The 14,986-nt window shown below is 48.5% G+C and overlaps 1 protein-coding gene across 3 annotated transcripts in view; it reads left to right on the top strand.

The window, feature by feature from the left end:
- Nucleotides 1-1,259: 1,259 nt before the first annotated feature.
- Nucleotides 1,260-14,986, top strand: part of LOC144093851 (lipid droplet-associated hydrolase-like) — a 58,496-nt gene continuing 44,769 nt past the window's right edge. For 2 of the 3 annotated variants that reach the window (XM_077627576.1, XM_077627577.1), the window contains exon 1: nucleotides 1,303-1,762. In XM_077627576.1, coding sequence (XP_077483702.1) covers nucleotides 1,730-1,762 — 33 coding nt within the window. In that variant the 5' untranslated portion in view covers nucleotides 1,303-1,729. Of the gene's footprint in view, nucleotides 1,763-14,986 lie in introns of all 3 variants that reach the window. The other variant, XM_077627575.1, reaches the window with a different exon arrangement.

Genomic DNA, 14,986 nt, shown 5'->3' on the forward strand with positions numbered 1-14,986 from the left:
GGGGGGCGGAATGGGCGCTTCCAGCATGTGCTATCGTCAGAAACGAAGATTGTGGTAGGACTGGACAACATGGCCCATGTGAGCCTCGAGTGAACGCTGTCAAAATGTACCATCTGCGGTTAATATATGATAATGATGTGCTTGGACCACAAGGCCCACTTTCGTCGGGGATAGCGCTTGCAAGAATGTACCAACTGTCTTAAAATGATACTGGTGATTCTGGACCACTAGGCCTACTTGGGCTACGGTGGACGCTCTCAAAATGTACCTCCTGTGTTAAATATGAAAATGATGGGTCTGGACCACAAGGACCATGTGGAGTTGGGAGTAAGGGCTACCGGCATGTCCATTCGATGGTAATTAAGACTCTGGTAGGCCTGCATCACAAGCCCCATGTGGGCCTGGAGAGCGCGCCTCAAGCATGTAACATGATACTGGTGGGCGTGAACCACACGGCTGTATACGTGGGCCGGGGAGCTCAGGAGAAAATTGCAGCTGCTCTAAATATGACAGGCGTCAACGACATGACCCACGTGGACCGTGGAGCTCTAGAGAATTTGCCAGCTGTGGTAAATATGACCCAGGGTGTACGTGCTATCAATGGTCAGCGAAGGTGGGAGTGGCGCTTCAAGAATGCGCCTTTTGTCGCCATGTGCTCATGTTTTGCTTCGGAGTGGGCGGTGGCGTAGGAAGGAAGGAGGAGAAGGAAAGGCGGGGAGGTTAACTGGGACAAGAAACCGGTTTGTTTCAGTGGTGCGATAAAGTTATGGTTGTCGCTTCCTCCGTCCGAAGGCTGGCAATAATTCTGGGATGTTTTAAGTGTTACGTTATAAAGCGCGTGAGTCCTTACTCTCTTACTTCAAGTTCACTCCTCACAAAGAAAGCTCTCCTTTTCGCACTTGTGTAGTTTTGTTCACTAGGAAAGTCGGTGCCGTTGTTTGAGTTCGAAACGGAGAGCGCTCACTCGAGTGGCCCTCAGAAAGCGCACACAAACGCCCGAGGTCGGCGGTCATAAGCCGCGCCGCGCGTTGACCCCGCGCGCTTGATTGGCGAACAACGCCGAGCGCCCCCCGCGTACTCCGGGAAACCGTAATAATAACAATAACTCTCTCAACAGTCCATCCTATAGACTGTCCCCTCACACACGCGACGACCGTGGTGGAGGGCCAAAATAGCTCCACCCCCTGCCGACGCACAATCAGCGCGCTCGGCACGCGCCGCCGCGAACTTCCCGCCGGGCGCGTCACGTGGTTCGGGCACGCTGCCGCGCCGCTCCCTGGGGTCGCCCGCGCTTCGCGCGTCCGCACAGTCGCCATTGAGCAACACGGCGCAGCGGGCGAGCCGTCAGTGGAGGCGCGGGGCCCCAGACCAGCTGCCGCCGCTGGACGCGCGCGCGCTCTGTCTCTCCCTTCCTCCGCATGTGCTTTGCGAGAGGTGAGCGTTCTCGCCGCGCTGCCTGGCGCCGCTTCTGTAGTAGCTGCTCATCGACGCCTCGTCGTTTTCGGTTGCGAGGCGGCGGCAGCTGAGGAGGGCACCTCGTCGTGAGTTCGACGCACAGTCCCGATGGAGAAGGGCGGCGCCACGCCTCCGCAGCCCGACAGCAACAGCGACGATTCCGCCGCGCAGCAACAGCAAGAGCGGGACGTTCCCATGCACTTCGTGTCGGTGAACAAGGTGCCGACACAGGTGATCTGCTTCGGCGACCAGTGCAGCAGCCTCGTTGCTACTGATGACGCCAGGCCCGTGGTGCTGGTCATTCCAGGTGCGGTGATCGTGCATGCTCCATGCCGACTTGGGGAAAGGGGCGGGTGGGAGGGAAAACCGAAACCGCGCGAAACTTGGCGCAGAGCTGCCGCGGCCAGTAGGAGCGTATGCAGTAACTCTCTTTAGCTTCCCGGTGCGTTTGCGTTGCCTCTCGTTTGTTTTTGTGGAGACCGTCAGTGCGGCAACCCACGTGAGGCGAAAGAAAGGGGGAAGGTGGCGAGCTGCCGGCTGGCAATGGGTTTTGCGCTTCCTTGCTTACGCAACAGCGCTGGCACAATTCAGGAAGCGACAGTGCGCGTGATGGACTTCTCGTTTGGTGACGCTTTCTTGTGGACGGAAAAAGAGAACGAAATGCCAAATGAAAGCAAGCTATAGCTGCATGGCCTGTTTTGGTTTGGGTACCAGCTATTGACCATCAGTTATTCGTTATATGTATTCCTTGCTGCGTAAATATCGCAAAAAAAATTTAAAAGTCAAAATTTCGCGCTCTACGGTAAATCATTCTGTAGTTTACCATGCGCAGGGCGGGTTACAGTGCGTTTCTTTGGACGTTGTTTATTACGCACTATTTTGTTGAAGATTGTGCACTGCACAATTTATTGCACAGTGTAGGTGCTCATTAGCGCCCTCCCGCCACATTTTCAGAGTATGGTTGTTTTAACTGCGGCGTGTGCCTCCCTACCTACGACATCCTACGGGCTGAAATGACGCAGAGAGGGAAAATGAAAAGTTCCTCCAACGCTCGCACCAACGACGGGAAGGGAAAACCTTGTAAATATACTCGGTATACATAGTTGGTTCATGACTTTCAAAGCTCAGTAACATTCAAACTGCGCGAAATCTCGGTCAGCATCAATTCAAAGCTAGCGGACCTGGACACAGTTTTCACGCAGAGAGTGTTTTGCGGGGACTCCGCCGTCATTCCCCAACACTTCCTCTACATATATTAAGTACAGCCTTATCTCGAGCGCGCGAAGCTGTTTTGCGGTGCCTGTCATTATTCACGCGAATCGCCATTTCCGTCTGTCAAAACCAAGCCGTCATGCAGCAGGATAAATGGCCTGTCTGACGGACGTCATTCACAAATACAAGCCTCGGAGACACGCTGCTAAAAGCGCTAAACTCAGCTGGATTAATGGAAAGAAAAAAAAGTATCACAGCTCCAGCGAGGTAATATCACTGTCTGCACTCCGTCACAAAAATTTATTTAGACAGTCAAAAGACTGTCCGTAGACTTTTGTCTATAAAGTCTATCGACAGATTCATAGATTTACGGCCATACAGTTTTAGTTGACTTTTTCTGTAAACAGTCTACAGACTATGAATAGACAAAATGAAATATCTATAGGTAGGCAATACAGTCTATCAGAAGTCTATAGACAGTCTATAGGCCATTTTTATAAGGAGCGCTGTTCTCTGCTTTACAGAACAACATCGTGGGCAGCTGGGGTATCATCATCTAGGCGGCTTTGCAATCTCCGCGCCGAGACACTATTTCAGGTGTTATAACACGTTTGTTTTGTACACTCGAAACACGAGTACGCCTATATTGGAGTCACAAGGGTGTAAGCTGTCCTCTAGCGTAATCGCTTTTGTAAAAGGGAGTATAGTTTGCTCCCTTTTAACTCCTTTCTGTTTAGAGTGTAGGACAGGACCACATCAGCCTCGGCAGCGGACATATACGATCGTAAGCCTGGGCCGCCTACGCCGAAAAAGAAAATTACATATCGAGTACATAAGCGCAGGCCATGCGCGAGAGCATCTCCTCTCGACGAACACATAATGTGAAGCCCACGGGATGTGGCCGGAAATGATATGGGGATGAATGGAAGCGACAAAGTGCCGCTACGGGAAAACCAATTAGCGAGAGTGCCCAGCTAGCGACTTAACGAGCGTGCTCAAGAAAAAGTATAACGAACAAGAACGTAGCCTTGGCAGGCACGTCGCGAGAAAGAGCGCCCGTTCAGATTGCGACTAGCAGTCAGCCCCATAGCTTTTTCTTCCTTCGTTCACTCAGTTGAACGTTCAGCGGGGACTTCGTTTGCGAGTCCTATAAATAAATCGCTTATCCTTGCAATGGGCCGTCGTTGATGCGCGAAAGGCGCGCCACTTCCGATGTGTATCGCGCTCACTGTCATGTTGTTCTGTAGGCGGCAATGACGTCATGACCCTATTGAAAAATGTGTACAGGTTTGAATAGGAGACAAATAGGATTATGGAACATTTCGTTTAACATCATAGGATGAAGCTTCCAAAGCGATTCAGCCTTTGAGTGACTACTTAGTGGAGGGCTCCGTATAACTACCATTACCCGTGGTTAATTACAGTGCACTTACATCACACAGTGCATGCAAGTCGTGGGTTCGAACCCGCCCACTACGGTAGCACTTCGATGGAGGAAAAATGTGAAAATTCCGTGTACTGTGCATTGTTAGTGCCCGTTGAGAACCCCAGGTGGTCGAAATTATCCGGAGCCCTCGACTACGGCGTCCCTCATAGACTGAGCCGCTTTGGGATGTCCATCCTATAAAGCCAAACCAAATGTGCCCTAATCCTATTTGCTGACCTGTTCAAACCTATATACATTTTTCAGTAGGGGAATAGGTGGATATCAAGAACCTCTGGTCTCATTTAAAAGCACACCCGACATTCATTATACGGAGGGGCAAAAAAGTCGTAGATTAAATTTTCAGGACATCGCCATACAAGTTTGCTTTAAGTTTTTGGCGATACACAGCTGGCAGCAGTTAATGAATCGTGTACTATCGCGTTCAGTATGAGCTGCAACGAATAAGATACGGTAAGCGCACAGTTCATGGGAGCAGTGTCAGCTCAGCTGTACTGGAAATTTATGCATTTAGATTTCTATGCAAGGAAAAAAAAAGGCACATTGAATGCCTGTGCAAGCTGGGTGGTCTGTGCGAAGCGACACTGATATAAGGCGAAAACGTCAGTTAAGTCACTTCGGGCGCGTTGCAATTTAAGTCTAATTGACCGCAATAGTACGTTCTCTAGCGTACCAGCGAAAGTACAAGGCTGGATACCATCGGTGGACACGCGATCTGAACGACATGTTGATATCAGCTAACAGAAAAGGCAAACTTCTGCTTTAAGTTTTCTCGAACGGCTTGGCATAAAACCAAAGTTCGATACCCGAAAAGTAGCACATCTGTCTCTTGATTCAACGTTCAAATTTCAATTGAGTGCTAAGGCATGCTCAGCTTACCACTGAAGCCAGGGGAGTCGCATGAATTAGCTTGTTTTCTTCAGAAACACCTGAAGAGTCAAACGACAGCAAAAGAAAGAAATAGAACGGGTCGACAACATGGAAGTGCTACGCCCCCTTTCCTAATAGACCACGTTCCCAGGCTCATCTCGTTAAGATCACACCACAAATGGCGCATTTTCACTGAACTGACCGCTAACTTGAATTACGTCATGTGTGAGGTGTAACTAATAGGCACTCAGCGATCTGAGCTGCACTAAAATCGCATCCCGCAAGTGCGTAAAGTGTCTCTCGAACAGCTGCTGCTGTAAAAAAAAAAGAACTGAAACAAAAAGTACAAAGACAAAAAGAAATTAGTCAATCTTGAAGCGAAAGAAAAAAATTGCTCGACAAATGAATCACTCAACGTGATCCCAGAAAACGACACAGAGTGAAATCATAATTCATAGATTATGCGCCTGCGCTGCATACGTGTTTATTCCCTGAAATTTAGCGCGCAATGTTCACAGAGATGTGAAAATTCTTGCGCATAAGTGTGCTCTCTGTCGACGCCGGCACGGATGTGGCAAAGCCATTGTTGAGAGAGAGAGAGATAAAAAAATATATGCGGCCGTCCATGCATGTAATGCTCGTAACATCACAAAAGGAGATACTCGTTTCACGTGTGCAATTTGTGGAGCGAGGCACTTTCGTTTCTTCATTCTTTATTTTTACGCCTTCGACACCAGACCGCGCGCTGACAGTTGCGCTAACCGAATGTGACGCATATACGCACCAGCTGCTGCGTCGTCGATAAAAACTTTGAAAAAATTGTGCCACCGACAGGTGCAGACGCGCGCTGCATTTTTCTGCGGTTAGCGTTCGCTATTCGCTTTTGTGCGCTGCTATAGCGCGGCTGTTCGTTATTTCGGCGAAGCCAGTAACCTATCCTGTCACAATCTTAACACGAATGTAAAAAGGGAAGCAACCGCGTGGATTTATAGTAATTAATCCTATCCTCACAAAATTAGGCCGGTGCCAATTTTTAGCGCGATAGCGTTAGAGGCCCCGTCCGACGAAAAAGCCGGTGGTGTCACGAAATTCCCATTGGTCGTCAGGGTCGTGACGTCACAGCCACATGACCTCGCGCGAGTAATTCAAACATCCAACAAAGGCCACACAGTATGTACAACAGCGATAACGTCGCTACACAATTTCTCATCGATCTACAGAGTCGTGACGTCATCCCACCACCATTACGTGGTGCCTCTGAAGAAAGAAAAGAAAAATGGCCGATCCAGGACTAGAACCGCAGCCTCTTGGGTCTTGAGCCGGGCGCGCTGCACATCGACCACATCGTTCTTGATGGCATACGCTCCTATAAGGCTACTGAACTGAAGTGCGCCCAGAAATTTTTATCCTTTCCTGTTAACTAGTGCTTCAATTTTGATAACTAGAATTATGTCATAGTCTCCCGGCCCACCCTCTGTGAAAGGGAACAAACGGTGATTAAATTGATTATGTTAAACACGATGACGGGAATGGTGGAAACGGTTAGAAAAAAAATTGGTCGCCTTTTATCGATTTAATTTAGCATGCCTAGTCATTGGTTAGCATATTCCTCCACTAAAACTGTAGTTTAGATTGTTTCTCTCATCATTGCAGCGACGTGACCACGCGATGTATTGCATCACAGATACTGTTAAACAGATAAGATATCCACAGAGATACGAACTCCACTCAGGAATTCTGCGATCGGCTTTGTGGATGTGCGAAGCCGCTCCTAGCAGCGTTCTTGTTTGCTGCCCCACATTGTCTAGCTCCTTGATGTCAGATTAACGAACATCACTCGAGTTGGAGATATCACTGCGGAAATCAGATGGAGAAATGAACTCATGAGCACGACATGTAGTGCGGAGATAAGATAACCAATAACCTGCCTGGTAACAGAGCGGATTCCAGGCGGTGGGTATACGTATATACAGCCAGGGGCGGCAGAGTGTCAAATGGGGAGGATGAGGTTATGAAAGTTGCAGAGATAACGTGGCGTCGTGACTGGCTAGTGCAAGACAGGACATACCCGAGACTACTGGAGAGAGAAGCATTGTCCTATTGTGGACGTGACCTGGATGATTAGGATGACAGTGATAATAGTTGTCGTCGAATCTCAGACAGGCACGCAGTGTGTACATCGCAATCGTAGCTTCATAGCACACATGCATAATGTACATACGCACGGTCTTCATTACCTGTCTTGGCTTTCATGGTTTCGGACGACTTTCTGGGAGGTCGCCAAGACTTCAATTACAACGACTAGAGTCGCTCTTCTTCGTGAAGGCCGCATGCATACGGTGTGCTTGCTCGTCTCCTGTAGTAACCCCGCCCATGCTTTTCTATGGGCGGATGTATTTCGCGCTCGACCTTCCTGTCTCTGCTGTCCTTGGTTTGCAAAAGAGCTTGACCTGATGCGAACTGGCAGCGGAGGTCAAACGAGGAAGACAGCTAGCGCGCGCTATTAAGCGACGTTCCTTATTATAAGAGACACGCATCACACCAGTGCGCCGTCAACGCTTCGAAAATGACAGCGCGGCAGCACGGGTGCGCTTTTGCACGTTAACGTTTTTGTTGTGCGTTGACGCGGTTGCAGTGTGGGATATCTTGACAGCGAGCGTCTGTTTATATAATCAACGCTTGTTGTTTGCGGCCCGGGAAGAAAACGCAAAACCCTGATATTCGCCTGTCGTGCTGTCCTTGCACTGAAAATAGGTTTCGTAATGCGACTAGTTGTGGCTCAACAGGAATGGGCGCTTCATATGCTCAGCTGTGCTGTCGGAAGATAAAGGCAGTAAACACATCGGTCGGCGTCGTAATGGAAATCATTGTGTACAGTCGTGAGCGATGTGAGAGGGAACAAGGTTTGGGTATTCATTTATTGATTACTCCAAAAATATTTGTGACAAGCACAGTTTTTTTTTTCTGTTTTCTAACTAGTGTACCCCTCGGCGTATACAATATCCAAAGGCCATTCTCAAATTTAGTGAAGAAATAACTAAGAAATTCGCAGTTTTATGAAAAAGTTTGCCCCCCCCCCCCCCCCCATGTTGCTCATGACTGTACCTTTCATACGCGTGCCTGCACTTATATAGCTGTGTATACACGTAACGAAATGAATGACGAAATGAAGCCTGTGATGGGGCTTCGCGTTCACCTCTGTGTATACCAAAAGGCATTTCTAGGGCGTCTAGACCTCAAATGTACACGTCTCCCGTAGATTCTCAAGAGGTGCATGTACATAATTGCACGGGCGACCTTGACACTATCTTAGTTTCATTCTTAAGCAAGGAATGCTTAGTTTCAACGTATCTGAGTTAGTTGAGAAGGCCAGCATTAATGTGGAGGCAAGCTTACAAGAAGGCCGCGTATACCTCGTGCACGAATCACTACTTCCGCTTACACGACATTTGTGCACTGCTTTAAAGGCCATTCTTCTGTAGTACCGTTTTTTATTACAGCCCGGCTGAAAACTGTGCTCGCATGCCGTGGTTGTTAGTCGAGGCTGTTGCAAGGAGATACATTCCAAACATATGTCTGGCCTCCTGACGGGACGCCACCATGCAGGTAGGCGGGCACGCTGCGACTCGAGAAAGTCAAGTGGCTGTGCCTGTAGTATGACTAATAAATCTGTGTGCACTGGCGTCACGCTTATATGCGGCTCGGTTACTCTTTGCGTATACACAGACGTCTAATCTTCCGACGTAGATCGTCAAGCGGGTACACGCCAGCCCGCCTACGTCCCAGAGTTAGGCACCTATATCCTGCTATTATTTTCGAAGAGGGCTTACACCATCCCTCGCATGTAGTACACGTCATCGTCACTACGTTATTATGGCGCGCAAAAGTAACGCAGACTAGGGTGCCTCAATGCCAGCGCCGGGGTGGAGACAACTTCAACGGCGCCGCCATAATGAATCACACGGGATCAGCGGCGCTAGCGTTTTTAACGGCGCCGTTCATGCTCTCGGCGCGCTTCAAAGTGCTTTAACTTGAACGGCCTCTTGCAGCGAGAGCTACACTGGGCTACCAGTCGAGCATTTCGCGGTACATGGGAGAGACCAGTTGTGATTCAATATGGCGGCGTCGCTTAAGTTGTCTCCACCCGGGAACGGCGGCGCTGGCATTGAGGCACCCTAACGCAGACAGTAACTGCAATCGGTCACAGCAGTGTATCTTAAATGTCTGTGACAGCTCTGCCCATTAAGATCCTTGAACATTCTTTCCTCGATTAGGTAATACACGAAGGAGCCGTGTGTGCTGAATCAATTCGAACATATGAATCGGTTCTTGCCTATGTTGAGACACCTGTGACTTGAGTCATCATGATCAGCAACAGCAGCCTCAACACGTACACTGCAGGATAATGACTCCAATACACGCTTTCCACATGGGGCCACCTTATCGCAGAAAAGTTTATAATATCATCCGTTCACGCGGCTCTCTACCGTTCCCTGCTACGCTTGCCGTCTCTTGGAATCCACTCCGCAACTCTTAAAGACCATCGGTTATCTTTGCCTTCGCATTACGTGCCTTACCCAAGCCCATTGTTCTTGATTTCGACTGTCACTATATAACTCTAGTCATAACACTTCTGCCCCCGCTTTAGCAAGCTACTAACGGCGCATATTCACTGGTGGTGCAAGGTTCCCCGACACCTTCGTGCATTCATGGCTCGAAATCACCGGGCTAATTACTATTAATTTAATTGGTCTAAGAAGCTCTGGGCATTTAACTCTAACATTAACCCCCCCCCCCCTCGTTTTTCGAGTGTTTTTGGAAAAGGCAAAAAAAAAATCCCGTGCTTTCTAGTGCGCTTCACGAGTAATTTAAATTCCAGAGAATGAGCATCGGCGACATATAGATATACAGAGATAGAGAGGAAGAATCAAGACACACAAGCTTCCGAATTGGAGACAACGCTGTCTCCTGCACCGCTGCCTGTCTGATCTGCTTCTATTTCAACATCTCTTATCGCTGAAAGCAACCCGCCGCGGTAGCTCAGTGGTTAGCGCGCTAGGCTACTGATCTGGAGTACCCGGGTTCGAACTCGACCGCAGCGGCCGCGTTTCGATGGAGGCGAAATGCTAAGGCGCCCGTGTACTGTGCGATGTCAGTGCACGTTAAATGTCCCCGGGTGGTCGAAATTATTCCGGAGAGCCCTCCACTACGGCACCTCTTTCTTACTCTCTTCTCTTAGTCCCTCCTTTATCCCTTCCCTTACTGCGCGGTTCAGGTGTCCGCCGATATGTTAGACACTTACTGCGTCATTTCCTTTCCCCAAAAACCAACTTGCAATTTTTGACCGAGGTTGAGAGGCGGGCTCAGCGAGTGCACACAACAGGAAGGATATCTTCTCTTTGGGCATCATTGCGCTGTACACGCTCTTCGCTTGTGGGAGGGGTCCGGTGCTCCCACTGAATAAAAACACAGGTAGCTAGCAAACGCGCCGAGGCGTTGCAACGACGTGTACAGCTAGCAACAAGTCACGACCGATGTTCGCAACGGGCTTTGCTCCGTTCCACTCCAGCACTCGCTTTTTTTTTTCCTTTCTTCTTTTGAGAGGAACAGAATGCATTAAGATAAACAAACCCGTGTCGGGTGTCGTATATATTCCACACCTTGCGCTTATAAAGCTTCGAGGGCTAGGCCTTTAGTGGTTTTCTGGAGAGTATCGAAATGGGCGCAGTAACTGCCTTACATCTCGGTGGATATCTCAACCGAGCCGTAATGGAAGAGAAAAGGGAGGGAGTGGAATAGGAAAGAGAGAAAGCGCTGTTGTAGTGGAGGGCTCCGGAATAATTTTGACCACCTGGGGATCTGCGCGATTAGGGGATCGCACACCACACGGGCGCCTTCTGCGTTTCGCCGCCATCGAAACGCGCCCGCCGCGGCCGTTTCACCGTTTGTAAATCTGCACCGGTGTGGAAACTAGACAGTAATTTTCTAGCACTGATAAGCTCATGGAGCTCAACATTCGAGAACGCGTCCTATTTCCTACAATATTTCTAACAGACAAGCTAGAATCTAGGAGGAAATATTAATGGCAGCGCCTACATTTTCCAAGCATTCTTTCCATTCTAATATATATATACTTTACTCTGTCCTTGGCCATGAGGAAACAAAGTGATCTCGGCAATGGTGCAGCTACGCCGGGCCGCTATTTTGTGAAATTTCTATTGAAATTCTTTTCCATTCCGATATATTACGATGGGAGCATTACAAATCGTTCCTTTTCAACCTTTCTCATAGTATCCGCCACCGCGGTGCCATCGTTGTTTAACCACGCGAGATCGGCCTGTCGGCGCGGGAAATAACGAAAGCAGGCTTGTGAGAATTTCTGGACTTGCGACTTTTTTGGCACTAACGAACAAGTTTTTTTGTTTTATTTTCTTGTAAACTTCTTGTAACGTTTCCGCCTCATTTGTTATATATGGAAGACCTCCTGCCAGGTTCACATATCTGTTCGTCTCGTTCAATAAGACGCTATTGGCAATGGCCAGAACAACAGGTAGAAGACTGCTCAGAAGTCCTTAAGCAATACGGTCTGCTCTTGAGCAGTATAGTCGGTTATTCGCGGTGCCCATGAAGCTACTACGAAGCCCACAGTAGCTTAGACTCCTCCTCACTCTCATCATCAGGAATTCGGCACAGCTTATAGCCAGCGCCGCTAGGCCTAGCTTTGTATCATGTTCTGTTCTGCAGCCACTCGGTCATTCTCTCACTTTCTTACGTCAGGAATGACGTCAACGCGCTATTTTCTAATGCTCAAATCCATGCGCCTCGTGGTCACAGCCAAGGGAACTAGAAGCGCTTGTCGTAAATGTCTGGCTAGAAAACTCAAAAGCAAATCTTGTGGCCCGGCGACTTTTGAGCAAGCCTGGACATTCGCGAGAAGCCTACGGACCATGTGTGGAGTGGAGAAAGTCCCCCCCCCCCCCCCCCCTTTTTTTGTTCTTTGTGAATGCACCTGAAATTGACGGATTCATTGCGCTGCCGTTCACCCGCCACTGTCCGGGCTCTATTTTTTCGATGTGAGCCTCCACGAATAAAGTTGACTAATTGGCAACATCCCTGTTTCGCAAACTATTTCACGCGACTAAACGCCCTCACTGTTGTTAGCGCGTGCGAGGTTGTCTCGCTGACATACAGGTAGTTGTCTAAGCTGACGCCTCACACTTATACGATGCTTCATCTAAGTGGCCCTGACGCACTCGCAAAGAAAGAAGGCCGCCACCGTCCGGAACACGTTGAAGTAACGAGCGTTAGCTGTTTGGTTTGCTAGCTAAAGAAAGCGAAGAGCGCACCGCTCGTCTCGAGAAATGGAATGTAATGCCCTTTGAAACGCGGGGTGGATTGCCACCATGCCCGGCTACGCGTGCACTCACGCCGCCTAGCGGAACGATCGCCGCCTAGCGCCATCTATCAGAGAAATTACGATGCACGTCTACCCATTGTCGAGTGGCACCCCATCAAGATAAGTTCCAAACGAAATATGCTTCGTTTGGGGGGTCAAGGTGGGCCTAGAATTCGGTTTGCGGTGAAATATGGTAACGCTTCAATTAGTAACTGCATGTATACAATGCTTACTTATTATTTAATTGTGGTTTTATTCTACCACAACCCATAGAGTTTTATTTGCCAACCAAATTCGGTATACAACTGTCCCCTGATGGGTGCCCGTTGTTGTCGGAGTATATATACCCGATACCTGATTTAATATCTGCTGCTGGTCCTTGGACCCAAGATATTAAACTTATTTTTAGAATATGGCGGAGTGCTAGACGCACTCTGGCACGGGTCGGCCCGGTATTGCACTGCCTCCGGGATCGGCCCGGGGCCTATGAGCATATTAGCGCGCGGCGCCTTTTCTATCTATCTTTCCCTTCTATCCTTTTAAGTATCCTACTTTCAGCACGCGGCAGCGAGCGTGGCTGGGCTTGAGCCAGTATGCAGGCCCGTGCTCTTTCCTTTTTCTACTTCTCAGCAACATCAGTCAGTCAGTCAGTCATTCAGTCAGTCAGTCAGTCAGTCAGTCAGTCAGTCAGTCAGTCAGTCAGTCAGTCAGTCAGTCAGTCAGTCGAATGTATAAGTAACAGCAGCAATGTATGCATGTATAGCGGTTCCGTAACGGGGCAGTTTTCCTACCCGTTTTAGGATATTTTTTGGTGAGAGGGGAGAAAGGGATGAGAGGGCTCAGCCAATTTTAATGGCCACCATCATGGATTCAAGAAACCGAAACTATGCTACCATTTCGTCCCCTGACGCCATACTTACATAGTTTCACCTCTATCCACCATATTTGACCGTGACGTCACCATTGGTTCGCGGAAGGTGGTTGTTTCTGCAATGCTATTGTAGATGGCTCTACAAGTTTCAATGCGAGATGGGCTGTTTTCTAGTTGCCGCCACAGCTGGCGCTTTGATCTTGGGGTGGTAGGAGACCTCACAGAATCTCGAAACGGAGTGAGTAGTTGCTGCCACAGATGGCGCTGTGATCAAGAGCTGTAGCAGACCCCACGAAATCTCGAAACGTGATGAGTAAGAGCTGACGCTCTTTAAAAAAAGCTATTTGTTCAGTCATGTTCAGCTGTGTCAGCCTCAATAGCAACGAAAAGAGGACTTGAGGCGGCAGACACGGTTGTTAAGCTCTAAGTTGCCTGTGCCACATCTTCCGTACGTCTTTCAAGGATCCCTTCGCTCAAAGGGTCATTCCTCTCAAGAACAGAGCAAAATTGAGTACAGTTGCCTAATTTAATTATCGAGACAAGTTCGCTAATTATGGACAGGCTGTATCAAATTTTCTTATCTGTTTCGTATACCTGTCGGATACTACATTTGTGAAAAGGGTTAATTGCATATTTCAAAAAAATTGATTTTTGTTTTTCGGCAAAACTGATTGAGGAACTGTGGGAGCTGAATACAGCTTATAAGCAAAAACAACTCACTGGAACGACAGCCTTGGGCTGGCAAAAAAAGAACTTGGAATTAGGAGCTCGTGAATGTACAATAATATTCGGGGTATGTTATAGCGAAGTTGCAGCCACAGCGCAAAAATAGCCCACTCCGCAGATATTCACTATCATCCGATAATACGCGCCTCCAGATATCCCTCAAGGTAAACATGCCTCCGATGTCGCAAAACCTGACATCTCGCGCGCTGTTATCTCGACGTTATGGCCGCCATCGACACGCGCCACAATGTGGTTCAAAGCTCGCTAAACGGCTGTCTCACTTGCCTCACAATGCGCGTTTACCACCAGTGTTTACAACAAGGCAGCCATCATCGCCTTAGTTGAAGTCTACTCCCGGGTGAAAATGGCGTTCTCAATATCTTTTTTTTCAACTTGCCTTTATGCAGTCAAGTATTACAACTTCCATAATTAACGAAGTTCTCTTGTGTCACTCCATATGCTTCGTTACATTGTCTGTTTGCTGGCTTCGGTTAGGCTTCGTTATTCCAATAGCGGAGCTGGACTACGAAGTATACTGAGGTCAATATTTTGGTGACTTACAGCATTTCCATAACCATTAAAACTAATCGATTGGTTGTTTAGGGAATTTTTATATGCCGAAGCTACAATGCGGGCTCTAAAGCGCCTACAGCGCCTGGGGTTCTTTACTGCGCACCAAATGCTTAGCGCACGGGACCTTTTTGCATTTTGAATCGCCTTGTAACTGGCATAGCTTGGATAGTGGCTTACAAGTGCTTATATTCCTCTCCAGACAACAAGCAAACTAAAGAAACGAGAAGTTTGTGCAATAAAAAAACAACAAAAAATAGAGAAACTTTGCTGGCCATAGTACGGGAGGTGCGGGGGGTGAAATGATGACGCCGTAACACCGTCTGATACGTCTTTTGTGGTAAGCTGCAGACAAACAGATGCGAAGCTATCAATAGTTGAGGCTAGAAGAAACAGCTCGGAAATGCGAGGGCAAAGACAGAAGCTAACAGGACAGGCGCCG

This window comes from Amblyomma americanum, chromosome 6, assembly GCF_052857255.1.
Source record: "Amblyomma americanum isolate KBUSLIRL-KWMA chromosome 6, ASM5285725v1, whole genome shotgun sequence".
Taxonomy (NCBI): domain Eukaryota; kingdom Metazoa; phylum Arthropoda; class Arachnida; order Ixodida; family Ixodidae; genus Amblyomma; species Amblyomma americanum.